The sequence below is a fragment of the Camellia sinensis genome, chromosome 14 (assembly GCF_055761805.1).
Source record: "Camellia sinensis isolate YWXY chromosome 14, ASM5576180v1, whole genome shotgun sequence".
Taxonomy (NCBI): Eukaryota; Viridiplantae; Streptophyta; class Magnoliopsida; order Ericales; family Theaceae; genus Camellia; species Camellia sinensis.
The window spans coordinates 87,161,641-87,181,334 of NC_138974.1; the positions used below are offsets into that span (position 1 = coordinate 87,161,641).

The window sequence follows — 19,694 nt, forward strand, 5'->3', positions numbered from 1 at the left end:
TTGGTGGTTTTCCAGTCTGTTTTTGTATGGTGTGGTATATATTACTTGGGTTTTGGTTTGTAATGTTGGAGTGCAATTTGGATCGGTATTCTTATTAAACAGTTCTCTGAAACTTTCTTTGGGATAGAATTAGCCAAGGCACCCCTGGCATATGAAGTGAAAATGCCGTAACAAGTTTTTAAAGAGTTCTGTTACGGCCCCTAATTGAACCCCTAATTCCACTCCCAATGATGTGGATAAAAAAAATATAGTTTGAGAGAGAGAAGAGTGGTTGTATTTTCATGTGAGTTTTAGCCGCATCATTAGGGAGAATTGGGAGGCCTCAATTGATGGGATGAGTCCATTTTTCTATATTATATTACGAAACAATGAAGAATTTTATCATCATTATGGTTGGTCTTGTGACATTTATTTTGAGTCTACATGAGAAAAGTGAAGATTTGTAAAAATTCATCTAGTAATACGTAGCAGCCCTTCATTTACACCACATAACTACAAGTACATATCAAACTCAACAATTACAACATCACAAAGTCATAATAAAAACTGTGTGGGGGTGTTCATCAGGGATTTCTTAGAGAAGAGATACATATTAATGGTCTTGTTTGGTAGAGTTTATTTCCAGTTTATTTCAGCTTTTAGCTTAAATTAAGCTATTTTGATGTGTTTGGTTCAATTTAACAATATAACTTATAGCTTTTTGTAAGTAAAAAATTAACTTATTCTTTGAGTGGGGGAGGAGAAGCTTAATTTATAAGTCAAAAATCAGCTTATGTTCACAGGTACAAGGTATAAACTGTTAAGTTTTAAGTTATAATCACTTTCTCACAGCTCTATCAAACGGGGTCAATGTGGAGTTGTGGTGATAACCATTACAACTTAGAAACTTGGGCATGGTACACATCCAAACGAATTGAATTTCACAAACAGCTTCAGTTCAACTCCTTAGAAACTTGTTCGATTGTATTCAAATTGACTTCAAGCTTAAATTTGAGCTCAATAATTAAATGAGTCCTTTGAATTAAAATAAGCTCAACTCAATTATATATATGCACAAGAATGATAAATCAACCCCACAAAAAAAAAAAGAATGATAAATCAAATGCAAACTCAATTTACGTGGCTCACCTTAAAATTAGGATTATGTTTACAACTGTTGCAATTTTTATTATGATTAGAAATGCTACAAGAGATTTTAGCCGACTATAAATTCAAAATTTCACTCTGTTCAGAAAAGTTACAAGGGATTTTAGTCCCTTTACTATAAATACATAGAAATTAAGGTAACAGGAGCGTGATAATTTTTTGGTGACAAACTGCGGCAATGAAGACTTGTTTTTCTTTCACGACAGTTGTCTCATTTCTACTCTTTGAATCGTAACTGTCACATACAATAAATGCTTTTCGCGTGATCTACCCCTTCCCCCATTGAATTGTCTCAACCAAATTCTTAGCCCAAAAACGCATTGAATATTTATTGTGTGCATCTTCTAACAACGAAAAAACTATCACAAATGGAAAATTTAGATATGGTAATGACCGATTACTATAATAATTCTTGAAAAAAGAGTGGTATGAAGGAATGAAGGAGGTGTCACACTTTCATAGCCAAAAACAAAATTAACATATGATTATGACCTTTCGGCATTTTCCAGAGTTGTAATGTGATATACTAATGCCACCTTATAATCAAATGGGAGGTCGCTATTTGTTACGAAGTTTTTGATGCAGTTTCTCCACTCTCATTTTTCTTTCTCTTCTCCATTCTCTCTTTTTGTGTATTTGGATATAATTCCATCTCATATTTTCTGGCGACAGATTATTGTTCTTTTTTATACTATGATGATAATCACATATAAAATCAAATTAATAATCCCTTTTTTTTTTTTTGGGGGGGGGGGGGTGTGGGGGTGGTTAAATCGAGTATATATCTAAATAAATCTTTGGCATCATGTTGATTTATAGTCCTACTATCAAATAAAATTGGGTTTAAGTTGAATTGTGATTTTTGTTAAAATTTCAAGTTAATGTTGCTCTCTATTTGAAGTCCAACTGTGCCGGTCACTAATAAGTCATCGATTGGCAAAAGCTTTTTTAGGTTTTCGTTTGGCTAAGGTTTTTTAGACTAAAAAAAAACACAAAAGATAAAATAGACTAAATAAGTTAATAAGATAAATGTCATATCTAAATCATAATTATTTCACTTTTTTTTTTCACAAAAGTTAAAAAAGAAAACGAACACCATTGCTGTAATTATTGTGATAGGGTTTTTGGATTTCCAATCAGGAGTGCTTGCAGATTATGTTGGGTCGAATGACCTCTCATGTGCCATTTGTTTGAACCTTAAGTGGATTGAGAAAAATCAATCCGCATCCTCTCACTTAATTAGTAGATGCAGATTGAGTGGGCCGTGCAGATTTGTTGGTGGATGCAGATCGGTTTGACAATTTGAGCTTTACTATATTGGGCTTTTTTTTTGAATTATTTTCTAGTAATTCTTTATTATCTTGGGCATACAATTTTTGATTCTTCATTTTGTTTTTTTGAATAAAAATAAAGGCCTAACATTCATATTTCATAAATAGCAAATATAATTACTAAATAAAATGCCATTTTTTAATAGACAAAACATAAAAGCAAAACATAATTTTCTTAGGGTTATTGACGGATCGAGTTGGATGGGGTGGCCTTCCATACGTCATCCGTTTGAATTTAGGCAAATTGGGTAAAATGCATATGCATCAGTCTATTCAGACCATTGAACCCATCCTTTCTGTGACGAATTGATTCGGGCCATTTGATTTTAACAGGTCAAATGGATGCTTATCCAACCCTACTTCCAAGGATATATAAACGGAGGTCCTATTTATATCCAAAAAAAACCCCTCTTTACACCTTTTTTTTTTATTTTAATTTTTTTATTATAATTTTATTTTTATTTAAAATTACCAAAATGTACACAAAACATAAAAAATTAAAAACCATAATTTTAGTTACACCTTCCCTTCAGCACCAACCACCACCACCATTGTTGCCTCTCTGCCACCACCCTTTTCCTTCCTCTAGCACTAACTACCTTGTCAGTCATTGATGTCAATCCTTGTTAGGGTGGTCACGGGCCAGTTTTGGTTGGTTTGGATTGCGAGTTAGACTCGCCTGCAACCATGCGGGTTGAAAAAATTTGACTCACGATAGCTTGTAATACGTTTTGCAGTTTGTGCGGGTGGGTCAATTGGGTGTGCGGGTGGGTGCATTTGGTTGTGTGAGTTGAGATTTTATTATTAAAAAAAAAAAAAACTAAGCTATTCATGAAGCTCAATACTTTGTAACTCATTCAAACTTGTTCGATTACCAAACAAATCAAACTTGCGATTTACTTTCAAACAAATTTTTTACAAATAATTAATATGTTGCTTATTACTTATTGCTTAAAGGAAATTGATAGGATGGACACACTTTTATAAGAGTTGAGAATTGTTCAACCTTTTTTTTTTTGGACAGCTACAGGTGGACTTAATATATATATATATATATATGGACAACGAGTGGGAGCACTAATTAGTGCCACCACTAATGATGTGACCCACTGCCACAGTGTTGTTGTATCTTTTTTTTTTTTTTTTTAAAAAATGGATGCCACATCATTAGTGGTTGCTTTAGAGCACCACTTTTAGTAGTCTCTATCATTGGCCTATATATATATAAACAAACATGATTTGGTCTTAAGTTTTCATTACTTTGCATCCCACAAATATATATATATATATATATATATGTAAATATACATGATTTGGTCTTAAGTTTTCATTACTTTGCATCCCACATTATTTTTTTAGTACTTTCAATAGGCACATAGGCTTCACATAAGTGGGAAAAGATAATGGAGTTGAGATAAAAATGTTTGAGAAAATGAACAACCCATGTGGGAAGTTAGAGAATTTTTATTTATTTAATAATGGGGGTGGATTGAGTGTAATCCGCAACCCGCCTGCAACCTGCAATTTTATCTAAGACTCAATCCGCATCCATCCCAATGTTTTAAAAGGTGCACTTAAGAGGCGTAATGAGCCTTGCGCTTCAAACAGATTGAGGCAAGGGCAATTCGTAAGGTACAACTTAGGCGCTAAGGTGAGGACTTTTTTTAGAGGTGCAAGGCGTGAGTTTCATGGGCTTTACTAATTTTTCTACTCCAACTGTTAATTAAGTGATTTTTTTGTGGACATATCTAGAGGGAATCAAAATTCTTCAATATAAAATGACTAAACATAGTCAAAAGAGAGTAGAAAGTGATTAAAAAAAAAAAAACCCAGGTGGAGAAGATTAAAAAAAATAATAATTAGAAAGTGAGAAGACGACACAATTTCGACTTCTTCTTCAGCTTCTTCTTTGGTGGTTCTCTTTCCTTTCTTTGATGGGTTCTCTTGGTTGGGTCATCTCTCTGCCTCTGTTTTTTCTTCCTTTATTTTTCTTTTTTTCTTCTCTTCTTCAATGGGTTCTCTTCATGGGTCTGCCTTTGTTTTTTTTATTTATTTTTTCCTTATTTTTCTTCTCTTCTTCTTTTCATCTCCTGCTTCTTCACTGGGCTATTTCTATTTTTTTTGTTCTCTGTTATGCTTGTAAGGCTTGTTTTATAATTTTTGAAATTCTATATATGTTTGTTATGTTGAAAAGTTTGCCTATTTTATAATTTTGTTTTTCTTCAATTACTTGCGCCTCGCTTTGGTGAGGCGCGCATCGCCTCACGCTTAGATTATAGGAGATCTTATCGCCTCGATGTACCTAAAGTCTTTTAAAACACTGATCAGACCCTACTTATCTGTCAAAATTGCCCAAAACCTTATGGGTAGGTTCGAATTGTGAGGGTTGTACGGGTCGAGCAACCTGCTACCCAGCCCTAGTCCTTGCCACCCACAACCTCATCCTGCCCTCTTAGCCCCTCTCTGCAATATCTCTCGTCTTTTTCTGCCCCACCTTTTCCTAAGATCTCTTTTTCTAATTGTCGTCCAAATCTTCTTCTTATCTTTCATCTTTTTCAAATCTAAAAACCCTAGATCTTTCTCGTGCACAGAGGTGATCGTAGAGATTAGACTGAACTGGAAGATGGCTAGAAGAGAGTCATTGTTGGGTTGTGACATAGGAGAAGGCTTTGGAGGTGTTAGGCTACTAGGGTAGTCTTGATGATGGGAAAAACAAGGGTGGTGATGGTCGAAGGTGGTGGTTATGGAGTTAGGATTTAAAAATTTAGGAGAAGTAAGAAGAAAAGTTTTAAATAAGGATATTTCGGAATTATGGAGATGTAATGAGATAAAAGTGTAAATGGGTAGAAGATCCTATACATAAATCATACAGGTCATTTTATATGAAAGTTGTTTTTAATTTTGTATATATGTTTTTAGGACACTATCTTTTTTTATTATTATTTTAAATATGATGATTTTTATATATACATTTTTTGATGAGAAATAATATTTCTTGATTTATTTTATGTAATAAATAACATTTATATAATAAAATAGGATAATTTTTGAATTTGTCTTACACACATTTGTCCTCCTAGAACATTTGGACAGCTCAGATCTATTCAAACTACAAAACAAAAGCTGTGATGTATCTTACTTTCCCGCTTTTCTCTCTTACATTTTTCTTTTCTCACCCACCCTCCCATGATCCCATGAATAATTTCATGAATGATCTCATGATCCCACCTTCCTCATTTTCTTTTTATTTTTTTTATTTTCTCTCATTTTTTTATTTTCCTCCCTATTTATTTAATTTTTTTCCTTTCTTTTGTTCACTTATTTTTATTTATACCGTGCCTTCAGGCACGGATATACACTAGTACCACTACAAGAAAGAACAACTTTGGCGACTAATTTTGCCGACTAAACTAAATTTAGTCGCCAAAGGTATACCAATTAGCTACTTAAAGTTTGTTTGTCGCCAATGGTAGACACATTAGCTACCAAACAGTATTTGGTCGTCCAAGGTACATGCATTAGCTACTAAACCTTTTTGGTCGGTAAAAGTCCACTATTTTGCTACTAAAAACATATGTTGCCGGAATTGAGTGTTCTTTTGGTGACTAATTAGGTGTTAGTCGTTAAAAAGTGACATTTTGGGTGACTAAATATGATGTTGGTCGCTAATTGCACAGTCTTTATAAATTGTAAATTTGTTTTATTGGTATTTATTTATTTTTTGGCCACTAATTGTGTTTTAGTCGTGCAAAACAAGGGTTTGGGCGACTATTTCAATTTTGGTCGCTAAATGTGAAAGCTTTACTGACTGTAATTCAGTAGCCAAAACGTGGCACAAAATTGTGAAGGGAATATTAAATTTTTCATAAATATATTAGCGACTAAAATAAGATTTGATTGAGAATAAATATTTTTTTGTTTTATTTTTATTGGAATAGAAGTCCATTTCCCTCCCTCTCGCACTCCCGCCTCTGTCACTGCTTTGTCTCCATCGCCATCACCGCAAGGCTTGTGGATCATCACTTTGTCTCCCTCCCAAGTATGTCCTCTCTCTCTCTCTTTCTCTCTCTCTGTATCTCCCTCTCGATTTTTGTCTCCTTCTCTGTATGGCCTCTCGGTTTCCCTCTTCTCTCTCTCGCTGTTTACACACACACACACACACACACATTTGGCGATATATATACATACATATATACACACACAAATCATATATACACAACCTTGATCCCATATATAATCGATTGTACACATAATACAGCCACGCCTTTGTCACTGCGTCTCACTCACGCCTCTGCCCTCTTCTCTATAGCTTTGTCTCCTTCGCCATCACTGCAAGGGTTGCTAGATCATCAGGAAGTCTCCCTCCCAAGTATGTCCTCTATTTCACATCTGTCTCCTCCTCTCTCTGTATCTCCCTCTCGATTTATATGTCTCCTTCTCACTGTCTCCCTCTCTCTTTCTCTGTCCCTGTTTACACACACACACACACACACACACACACACACACACACACACACACATACATATATATATATATATACACACACAAAAATCATATAGGAAATGCTGAAAATTAGGGCATTATTATTAAAATTTAAAATTAGGGCAATGCTTGGGCTGAGATGTTATTGAATTTACAACTGAACTAATAGTAATTTCTTACTTGTCTGGACTATGCTCAGAAATCCAAAGAGCCCTCTAGTTCGGATTAAGAATGATGCATAATGGATTTTTATTGTACGACTTGCCATATCTATTTGAGTGTCAATCCTTAGAATTTGAGGCTGCCAACAACTATAATGCTCTGCCATTTAAAGCCTCAAGTTTCATAATTTGTTAAATTCATTGAATTTTTCTACTTTTATTATGCATGCATACATAATGTCAGTTTCATTTTTTCATTTATTGAAATTCCATTTTATAACACATTACTAATGTTAGCAAATAGTTCACCGACATATAATTCCTCTCTCTCGGCAAACATGTATGTGGATATACCTAGCTGTTCGATCCATAATCTAAACCTTTTCTTATAGAAATCTAAAACATAAAAAAATTCTCTAGATTGGAGTGCTATATGACTTATATTACAGAAGCATGATGGCCATGGCGGTTGACCCATGCGATGAGCTTGGTTGGAAGTAAGGTCCAACGAAAAAGTTTAAGATTATTGCGGGCTAATAATGATATTTGACACCGGTTCAAGTTGCTCTTTTTCTCTTTCTCTCCCTCTCCCAACTACTAGTTATACAACTTTTTCACGATGTTGGTGCCTTTTCTATTGGAACTTAGTGGAGATCAGGATATATCGAATTTCATGTTCAGATTCATGTTGGCAATATGTCTGAGGATAATTTTTTTGACTTTGATGGATGAATGTAGGCAGCAGCCCCTTCCCTTGCTTGCATATGCATAGGCATTTCATGGGTTTATAATCCATACTTGTTTTGCTATTTCTCTTACGTTTATGTGAATTTTGAGTCCATTTCTTGATGGGTTTTACATTTTCCGCCATTATAATGAGAATTTGAGTTTAAATTCCCTTCATTTTCTGTGGAGTTGTTAATTTTTTTTTCATATATTAATGGAAGTATGGTAACTTATGGGTTTGCTTGTAACTGATGTGGATGTGGATGTGGCTAGGGTTGTGGTGGAGGAGATTGAGTATATCTATATTGCATTTTTAGCTTCTGTATTTAGATGTTGTTTCTGATTCAATTTTAGCTAAATGGGTGAAATCTTGTGTTGATTATGATGTGGCTCAATCTTATAGTCCATTGGCCTCTGTTGATCATAAAACATTATCGAAAATTGTAGTATAATGTGAGTATATTTATTAAATTAGCCAACGAAAGGCTATTTCATTTTTGGTAGGAAACATTTTATTGTTCAAACCAGCTTGGCAGTTCTAGTTCTAGCAGCAACAATTCCATCATCAATTGCATCGCACTCTTCACAACTGCAGGTAACTTTTCCCTGTCTCTCTCTCTCTGTGGAAATTGTTTGCAATCTCTCATTTACTCAGATTTTATTCTTTGAGTAGCAACGAAAGGACATCAATGAACTTCTTGCAACATAACTATGACTAGACTGTATTCAGCATAAGTCGGATATGAACCTTTGTTGATTTGATCATCTCCATCATAGAACAAGTAGCAATAAGTTGACAGTATATTAAGTTCTCAGTAGATGGTAATTATTTTTGAGAGTAGTACTTCTTAGTTTGATTTTGAATGTTGAATTAAATATAAACTATAAGGACTATAAGCTATTGAAAAAAAGAATAATAACATTCAATTTTATACGTATTTGGACAAAACATTTGCTGTTTTAAGTTTTGGATTACTTTCTTTTTTTGTTTCACTTGGTTGAGAAAAGACCATACTTTGAACATTTTGCTTATTTGAAATTTGAAACCATGTATGTGTTGTTGCCTTCTGTTTAACAAATTAAATTGAGCTTCCGTGTGACATTTTATTTAACATACTTATTGACAAGAAACGCGTCTATTTATCTGGTCAGCTTTAAATAAGCATGACACGAACATATCGAGCATGTGATGTTTTTCATTTAATAGTTTTGCTGGAATACTTATCTATGTATTGATTGTGAATGCTCAAATTAAGTTAGATGTTTATATGCTCTTTATGTATTCTAATTATATGACAAGATCATCAAAGCCCCGACATTGGCTATATAAACAATTTTGGAGTTAGAGGCTTATATGCCTATTGTATGCTAATGATATGACACAATTATCAGACTCCCGACATTGGCAATAGACAATTTTTTATTTCTTTTTTTCTTTTTTTCTTTTTTCTGAGTGTTAGCCATGGATGGATATATATATTGGTACTTATGAGAACTTCATACATATGTTAACTTAGGGAAAGACAGGCCCCTCATGGTACAAATCGTTTCATATGGTCCCATCCTAAAAGAGATTTATGTGACAAGGAAAATAGTGAATGAAAAAACAAGATAATCTATCTCAACTTGAAACACGCGTTCTCATTTGTTCATTGGTTAATCTTTGCTTGAGTTGTAGGGTGATAAAAAATGGACAAGAGTTGGATGACGATAAATAATAGGTTGACAAGTAAAGAGTATCAACAAGGGGTGAAGGCATTCCTTGATTTTGCTACGGCAAATTTAGGTGTAGAGGATGAAATTAGGTATCCGTGTGTCGATTGCATTAATGGTACAAAATATAGCAGACAAGTTGTGTGGATGCACTTAATCCGAAGAGGAATGGCATCTTCGTATATAACTTGGGTGCACCATGGGGAACATGTTCTCGTGTCTCATCCTAGTGTATCAAATGACCAATGCGGAGGTAGTGGCGAATGTATGACAGATATCGATGATCTGCTCATGGGTGAATTGCCTATTATGTTGGAAGAAATTTGCGTGAGTGGTCTTATGGATGATCATACCGATGAGGAACCTAATGGTTTGGAGAGGGAGGATTTGCATAAGTTCATTAGGTTATTCGAAGATGCACAACGCAAAGTTTACCCGACATGTGAAAAGTTCTCTGTGTTATCATTCGTCATTAAGATGCTTCATGTGAAGGTGTACAACAAATAGAGCAACAAGTCATTCGATATGGTTATGCAGGTATTCAAGGACATTCTACCAGAATGTGATCAAACTGTTCCATGGACACTCTATGATGCTAAGAAGTTCTTACGTGACTTAGGTTTGGGATATGAAACAATTCATTCGTGCAAGAATGATTGTACACTATTTTGGAAGGAGAGTGCAAATTTGGAGAAATGCCCTACATGTGACGCGCATAGATACAAGTTGAACGATGATGGTTGTAACGCCCTCAAAATAACAACATTAAACCCATCAGATAAGACATGCTTTTACATATAAACTAACCACATTCTTTTATTCATTAGAGTTCCATTACATAGGTATTACATGATAACATCAAAACAAAATGCCCTACGGGCTTACAGCTTTCCAAGTTAACACTTGGTTACAACAAAAGAGTACTAACTCGTTTACACATTAAGCCCTTGGCTTGAAGTTACATGTAATACATCAAAAGTTAAGCGACAAAAGTATGTCCGCCTTTAGCCTTCCAGCTATGCCCTTGGAGGTGGCATGCTACCTGTACCTGAAAATGATATTCCCATATAGGGTGAGCCACAGCCCAGTAGAAATACACTAAACCAACCATGAACAATGACTAAAAGATTAGCAATTGATAGATGGCTAACACAGATACATTCACATAAATTACACATTTATGTCATACAACTTATGAGTCTAAGTTACCTTTCATTTTCCCCTTTTCAACAGATAAGCATGCTAGCTCTATCATCATTTTCACAGATATGTATAAAAACTATATCCCACATTCAGATAAGCATATAAGCTATATCCACATTCTCAACAGATATGTATAACAACAATATCCCACATTCACAGATAAGCATATAAGCTGTATCCACACTTTACCAAGATAAGCATATAAGCTCTATCTTCACTTCTCTAGACAAGTATATGAGCTGTATCTACAGAGTTCATCCCCTATCTTCTCCCAACACTATCCGGTTTAGAGGTACATCCCCTATCTTCCCCTAAACCGCGGAGTACATCCCCCATCTCCTCCTCTACACATAACGTATATAAACACATTGGTTCTATATACAATCACCCAATACATATATTTAATGTATTCTATCAACCGTCAAGTTCCATGACACACTTCATTGATTAGTTTCAGTTTGCCTAATCATCATGCATTGTCTACAACAATCACGACTATCCTCCACCGATAGCCCAAAGCAGTTATTTCTAAACAGAAAATAAATGCACAAATGGATATTCAATCAACATTTCATTTCCTCATTTCTCACCATTAATTATCCCAATTAATCAAACAATGTAATTAGGCCATTTTCCATAATTACCATTTCAACCCTTAGGTCCTATTTTCATCAATGATTTAACATTTATTCCATTTCTCTATTCCAAACATTTATCTAGGTTTATTATGAATAAAACCCCAACTTTTGTAAAATTACACAAAAGCCCCAAACTTTCACAAAATTACCAAGCCAAGCCCAACATCTCAAAATACCAAAATTTAAAGACAAAATCCATAGAGAGGAGTAGGATATCCCTACCTCAAATTCGGAGTTCCAAGGGAGAAGACGACAAAACCCAACGTGCTCCAAAACCTGAGATTTTCAGATTAAAATGAAGCCCTCGACGATCAACAACTTTTTTGTAAAGGCCAAAGGTGAGCAAATCACTCCTACTAGATCAAAACCTAGAGAGAAGGTAGAGTCTAGAGTGAGAGGCTCAACAATGGTGATTTTGGAAAAGTAAGAGAGAGAAGAGAAAGTGAAAACGTGACTTGAAAAGTCACAATTTCGGGACTTAAAACCAGTCGCCCGCTCGAGCGTCACTCACAGACTCCCGCTCGAGCGTCCAAACTTCCGCTCGAGCGCCGGATGCACTCTCCCAGCATTTATACAGAACCAGGCCTCCGCTCGAGCTTCCAACTCCCCGCTCGAGCGGTACTCACACAACCCCGCTCGAGCGGCCAATCCCACGCTCGAGCGTACAACGCTGCACAGGAAAATACTGAATGGGTGTAATCTCCGCTCGAGCGCCGAAACCCCCGCTCGAGCGTACAGGCCAAAATCTGGGCAACTAGTTTTGGTTTCTAAAGTCAACCAACCTGTAACAAACCCGCCCAATACATCCTATAACTCAATTACGAAATAAAAAGGATGTAAACAAAATAATAAACAACTACTAACATCCACGGACACATGTCCGGATCACGGTACAACAAGGGTAAACCCGGGATCGCTATAATGGTGGTAAAAAGATTCTACACAAGGTTTTGTGGTACTTTTCTTTGACACCGAGATTGAAAAGATTGTATATGTCCAAAAAAACAGTCGCAGATATGAGATGACACAATGAGAAGCGTGTGGATGATGACATATTAAGGCATCCGGCCGATGGTGAAGCATGAAAGGACTTTGATAAGCAATATCCAACGTTTTCTGATGACTCTTGAAATGTAAGGCTAGTGCTGGCAATAGATGCTTTCAATCCATTTGGAAATATGAGCACATCATATAGCATGTGGCCCGTAATCATAATGCCTTACAATCTCCCACCATGGAAGTATATGAAAGAGCCATTTTGCATGATGTCATTGCTTATTTCCAGACGTTCGGCACCTGGAAGAGACATTGATGTTTACTTGCAACCATTAATAAAAGAATTGAAGAATTTGTGGGACCATGGTGTGCAAACATATGATGCATCGAATGGGAAAATTTTTAGAATGCATGAGGCGGTAATTTGGACCATAAATGACTTCCCTGCGTATGGTAACATGTTAGGGTGGAGTAAAAAGGGTTACTTGGCTTGCCCTAATTGTAACAATAATGCATCGTCCCAGGGTTTACGAAGTAAAATAGGGTATATGGGTGCTCGTTGTTACTTGCTTGAGAACCACACTTGGTGAATAAGTAAACTCTTTAACGGTCAAACGGAGCACAGGTCCAAACCTTTGGACTTATCGGGGGAACAAATACTAAAGCAAATTGATTCTGGGACTTACAAGCCGTATGGAAAGCACCCACAAAATCGAAAATGACAAAGGAATGAAAATCAAAATTTGAATTGGAGCAAGTGAAGTGTTATGTTTGACTTGCCCTATTGGAAAACGTTGAAGTTTCGACACAACCTTGATGTCATGCATATTGAAAAAAATATATGTGATAATGTCGTTGGGACACTTTTGAGCATAGATGGAAAGAACAAGGACACGGACAAAACATGTTTAGATTTGGAGGACATGAGAATACGTAAAGAGTTACACTTGAAGAGGCGTTCTAATGGGTCCATTGAGAAGCCTCCCGCATTGTACATATTGTCTGTGAAAGAGAGAGAAGGTTTTTGTGATTTCTTGAAAACAATTAAGTACCTTGATGGCTATGCAGCAAATATCTCCAATTACATGACCGCTCAAGCTGGAAAATTATCTGGCCTCAAAAGTCATCACAGTCATGTCCTTATACAACGACTTCTTCCAATTGGGATGCGTGGCTACCTTAATAAGGAAATTGGAACGACACTTTTTGAGTTGGGAAATTTCTTCAAACAGTGTGTTCAAAGACATTGAGGCATTTAGATTTGGAGAAATTGGATGAACAAATCGTACTCATACTTTGTAAGCTTGAGATGATTTTCCCGCCGACTTTTTTTGATGTCATGGTTCACTTGGCAATTCACTTGCCTCGAGAGGCTATGCTTGGAGGCCCAATGCAATATCGATGGATGTACCCTATTGAGAGGTATTAACTCAGCCCTCGTCTTAGTGTCAAATTTTAATTAATGCTTTGTTGCTGATATAAAGATTGCAGTATAACATTGTCATCGGCTTGATCGTTAGGTTTCTTGGTCGTCTAAAAGCGTTTGTGGCCAACAAAGCTCATCCTGAAGGTTCTATTGCCGAGGCTTACATTTCCAAAGAATGTACAACCTTTTGTTCAATGTATTTGGATGGAGTTGAAACATTGTTTAACCGCCCAGAAAGGAATTATGACATGGGTGACCGTGGCCCAGGGTTGGCGGTATTCACTCAAAATGTTCGTCCCTTTGGTCTAATGACAAGGGCGTCCGATGTGTCTGCAACTGAACGCGAGATGGCTCATTGGTTTGCCTATACAATAGCACTGAAGTAGACAAACACATAGAGTATGAATCATTCAAACATATTTAGAATCTATTTGTTGTAAATTGATTAGTCTTTATCTTAGTAAATATTTTTGAATTGCATTTCTTGTAACTAGGGAGCACAAGAACTTGTTACAACAAAGAGCCGGTACATTCGACATCGAAAATAGATAGCGGAAAGAATTTCCAAAATGGTTCAAAGATCATGTAAGCTAGTATTCTCATACCCTACAATCAATCGTACATTACGTTAATATTGTGCATGCTTGTGACATGACACATGTTCTTCATGTAGATGAATGAATTGCGGAGCCAAGTTTCCCCTGAAGCAACTGATGAGATGTGGTCATTAGCCAATGGTCCTAGTGGCTTAGTGAACACATATTCAGGATGTATTTGTAATGGTGTCCGTTTTCATACTGTCGACCGTGACAACCGTCATAAAAGTTAGAATAGTGGATTAGTCGTGGAAGGGGAGCATGAAGGCTAATTGATACACTTCTATGGACACTTGTGCAGAGTGTGGGAATTGAACTATTTGTTCAGACGTCGGATTGTATTGTTCCAATGTGAATGGTTTAACACCGGTAGTAGTAGAACTATGCGTGTAGAACCACATTTGACAACAATTGATGTAAGAAGTCAATGGTACAAAGATGACTCATTTGTATTACCAAGTCAAGTTGAACAAGTATTCTATGTTAATGACACCAAAATTAGGTACTGATTGGAGAGTCGTAGAAAAGTTTCAACATCGAGGAATTTGGGATGTGCTAGAGATGGATGACGTACAACCTGATGATGTGTTCCAACAAGAAGAAACCACCGAGGTCGTACCAGCTATGGCTATTGATGATGATGTGGTTTTGTGTCGACATGATATTGAATCTGAAATTATTCCACTGGAAGTTTTGCAATCTGTCAGAGGTGTAGAATCCAAGGGCGTTAGAGATGATGCCTTTATTTATGATGATGAAGATGGATTAATGAGGGAGGGTGATGACCCAGACAAAGAATATGACATACAAAGTGATTTTGATACAGATGTTGATGTAGAATCTTGATGTATATCATGCTTTAGTTCATTCCATAATTAGAGCAATGTGAATGATCAATTGGTGCACAAATGCAAATCAAACTCATTATGAAATGGGGGCTCTCTCTTTGTAAATGTCAATATGTTGTAGATATAAAACACTAGCTATATTTGGTGTGTGGGGAGAATTAAATTTTTTAAAAACTGAGAGGATGATAAAGCATGTGAAATAAGACCAAATTTGCACTATTGAAAAAAAAGACTAAAAAAAAAGACTGTGTGTAAACCAAAACCCTTTAAACATATTAAAAACTGAGAGGATGATAAAGCATATTAAATCTTGTTCTTCATTTTTGCTTTACATTTTTCTTAAGGTTTATTAAAAAAGACTGTGTGTAAATCAAAACCCTTAAAACAATTGAAAAGGAAAAAAAAAATGTCATGTCTTCTGTGTTTGTCATGGAGAGATGCTTGTCTATAGCATTTTCTATTCTATGAGGCTTTTTCAGGAGTGATTTACATAGAAATGAATGTCAGTCGAAGTTGTTGGAATAAGGTCATTTCAAATAAATGAGGGAGGTTTAAAAATATCATATCTGATACAAACAACAATAGTAACAATTAAAAATATCATATCTGAGGGAGGTTTAAAAAATCTTTACTAATTCCCGAGCTTCAAATACATTGAATTTTCCTATAAAATAGTATTTTGTTTTGTAGTTAAGTGCTCTTTAATTTTTTTTTGATCTTTTTTTTAAAGGTTATTTTGTTCTTGTTTTGTTTTCTCTTATATTTAAAAAAATCATGAGGTCGTGAGGTTGGTCGTATGGATGCAAGTTATTGCACTCCTCAAATACATTTAATTTTATGCTTTTAATGAAATTTTTACTTTACTGATAAAAAAAAAACATTGAATTTCACTATTCTCTTTCCCTTGATAAGAGAAGAATTCTCATTGCAGAATCTAGAAGACTTGGAGCCTTTAATTTTGTAAATATTTCTTGATTTCCTCATTTGAAAATATTGTTTTAGGAAAACTTTTAAGTGTGCATTGTATATAATATGCATGCACTTTTATTATGTAATTTTGTAGTTTGAGTTATATATTTTTGTGAGATGAATTATGTATTCATGAAAACTTACGTGATTTTGTGAATTGTAAAACTTTTATGAATAGCTTATGCAAATTGTTGTCCAACTTGCATATTATGATGAGATGAACTATATAAATTCATAAAAACTTACGTGATTTTGTAAATTGTGCATATGGTGTAAGGTTGCACATCCAAACACTTATCCTTACGTTATGGGACACTGAGCAATGTGTATGTCTCTCAATTTTTTTGTGTGATTGATAAGCCAATGGAATTTTTGAAAATTTTTAATCTTCACTTTTCTATGTTACTCTTTATGTTTAAACACAATCACAATTCTTGAAAAACTTATTTAAATTAGAGAATGTTATTTTTCTAAATTTATCATTTATTCATTCACTATCTAAACTTTGTGCATTGACATAATATGGGACCGAGCGAGTAGGAATTTTCAGATTTTGAGGGAAGAATTAAAACAATGCAACCATTTCAACAACTCAGGTGTTGCAAAAATTAAAAAGAGTATTCCGCTGCTGCTTTCAGTTAATTTATCCCTCACCTTGAGCAGAAATATCTCCCGGTTATCTATACAATTTCTACATGAAATTTACTTGGAAAATAATTTCTTGTGGCGGTTGTAATATGCCGATAATTTCTGCAGTATCAATATCTGATTAAAGGATTTATTTGATACAATTGAAAATTTATATTGAATTATTAGAGCTAAAATATTTAAGTAAGCAACTTTAAAAATTGAAATTGTAAAAACATATTTATCGTTCAAATAAAATTATAATTACTTTTTATTTTTGTGTTTAGTGTTTGATGGTAAATTATATCTCTGTAACTTAGATTAGGAATTTTAAACCAAATTTGTAAATTATACTTGGTAGCCAAATATGTAATCAAATGTTTTGGCGACAAAAAATTTAGTAGCAAAAACATAACCAAAAACTTTTTGCGACCAAATAGTTAGTAGCTAAAACCATGGAGAATGAAACAAAGAAACTATTGGCCACTAAATTTTTTAGTCACGGAAAAAAAAATGGTATCATTTGGCGACTAAAACGTTTGGTGGCAAAAAGTAAGTGAAACTTAACAAGTTTTTGGCTACGATCAATTTTAGTCGACAAAAGTCTCAACGACAAAATTACATGGTCACGAAAAATATGTATTCTATTGGTGACCAAAATAGTTAGTCCGTAATAGTTGGTCAAAATTTTACGATAGAACTTATAGTGACTAACATTTTAGTCGGCGAAATGTCACGTTTGCTGACTGATTACAATTCGTAGCCAAATGTTCACTTTCGGTGACGAATTCTTTAGTAGCAAAAAGTAACACCTTCCCCGACCACACGACTTTAGTAGCCAAAAGTCACATTCGGCGACTAACGGTTTTAGTGGCGAAAAGATAACATTTGCCGACTAAAACAAATTTAGTAGGCAAATGTTTCACTTTCAACGACCAAATAAAGTTTAGTCGCCAATACTATCGCCGACAGGGTATAGGCGACGAAATTGGTGACAGAATTTTTTAATCGTTAAATCGTTTCAGCGACCAAATATTTGATTTTTGGCGACCAATATTTTAGTAGTCAAAAGTGACATTTCTTGTAATGTACACATACATAATAGGATTATCGTGTTAAGTGAAAAGTCACGGGTAATTCTATTTCCATACTCCAAAATATTTCACTCCACATCCTCTCTCAATACACACACCGACTAATTTTGAATGTTGTAATTTTACTCAATGCACAACTTTTTTTTGTCAAAAATATCACTTTCTTTAACATTGAAACCCTAAGCCAACCCCCATTCTCTAGTTGGTGAAGAGCAATTCTTCAAGCATTCCGGCAATGGCCCGGTGAAAAAAATCTTCCGGCTGCAAAAATGAAACATATGTATAAATTGGGACACACGAGCAAACAAATAATACATCACCATAAAGATATTAACAAATCAATCCAAAAATTCACTCATTATGAAAACAAAAATTGAATTGAAAGAATATTTACCACTAGATCCTTTGTTTTTGGATGTTTTTTCCGTTGAGAATAGAATTCATGTAGTAGTAGTGAAAATATGCATGTATGAGATAGCCACACAGGAAGAAAGAAAGGAAAAAAGAAAGAAAAAAAAGAAGAAGAAGTGAAACAGTAAAAATAGCATATTGTGAATGGCCTTTTCAACGGTGAAAACAAAATTGTAATAAAAAGCTCATAAAAACAATAGTAAAAAGTTCTTGAAAACAAATATATAAACAATGTATTAGGAAAATTCCCACTCAATTGGTTAGTGTTGAGATCAAGAGATTGCAATAAACTCAGATTTTCAAAACTGTAATAGCGGTGACAATAGCGGTGGGCGGTAGCTAGAGTTAGGGTTAAGAAATTAGGATTTTGGTGGAGAAGATAAGAATACTTTAATAATTTTATTTTAGAACAAAACTGTAATAAAAAAATAAATCATTAAATATGTACGCAGAAAAAAGTAAGTGTGTGGAAATAGAATTTCTCAAAAGTAACATAAAATGTAAAAATGTAAAAGGTTTCAATAAAATATTCTAATAGAAATTACAATGCACGCAACAGTGTTTTCATGAAATTATAAATCAATGAAAACAGCTTTGTTCTATCTGTTTCCTAACAGCTCTTCACTAGGGTTTTAGAGGAACCACCCCAGATATCACCAGCAACTCTGTTTTCTCTGTCCTCTTTCGCCCACTGCTCCGCCAGTATCCGCTCGAGCTCCCTTGGTGGGCACGGAACCGTCAGAGCGCCCTCCCGATCAAAACCGTACTCTTCTGCTGCTAGCTCCAACAACCTCATGAATGAAGGGTTCGTCAGATAATTCAGTGGAATGATGAACCTCTTGAGCTCATCGTCGTCCACTGCAATCACTGCAAAATGCCCTTCTTTCACGTCCTCGGGTACATCGCAGGCCGGTTTCATGACCATTAAAAGACTCTTTTGAAGCTTCTCTACCACAATTTTAAGCTTCACAATGCCATTCTTCTTCTTGTTGCCATTCATTCTAAGCTTGGCCATGGCTTTGTTTTTTTGTTTTTATTTTTTGTTTTGATTAACTCAAAGAGTGTGCTTTTCTTAGCATGCTAGCCATGCTTATTTATAATGTATAAGAGAGCTAGAGATAAGGTGGAAAAAGGGCGGAGAGAAAGGATTTTTTTTTACCAATAATTGGGTGTCCGGTTCAGTACACTTCAACTAATTTTAGAGAATTAATCCCACTACTCACTTTTGGAGTCCCATTTAAAATAAGGATGGTTTTAAATAATAAAAAGTATTAAAATATATATCAGTGAATATACAATATCATATATCGATGAATAACGGTATTA

At 35.0% G+C, this 19,694-nt stretch overlaps 1 protein-coding gene across 1 annotated transcript; it reads right to left on the reverse strand.

Annotated features, from left to right (window-relative positions):
* Positions 1-18,978: 18,978 nt before the first annotated feature.
* Positions 18,979-19,383, reverse strand: LOC114276957 (auxin-responsive protein SAUR32). Its single transcript, XM_028218786.2, has one exon. It carries the CDS (start codon positions 19,381-19,383, stop codon positions 18,979-18,981), a length of 405 nt encoding a protein of 134 aa, XP_028074587.2.
* Positions 19,384-19,694: the final 311 nt, after the last annotated feature.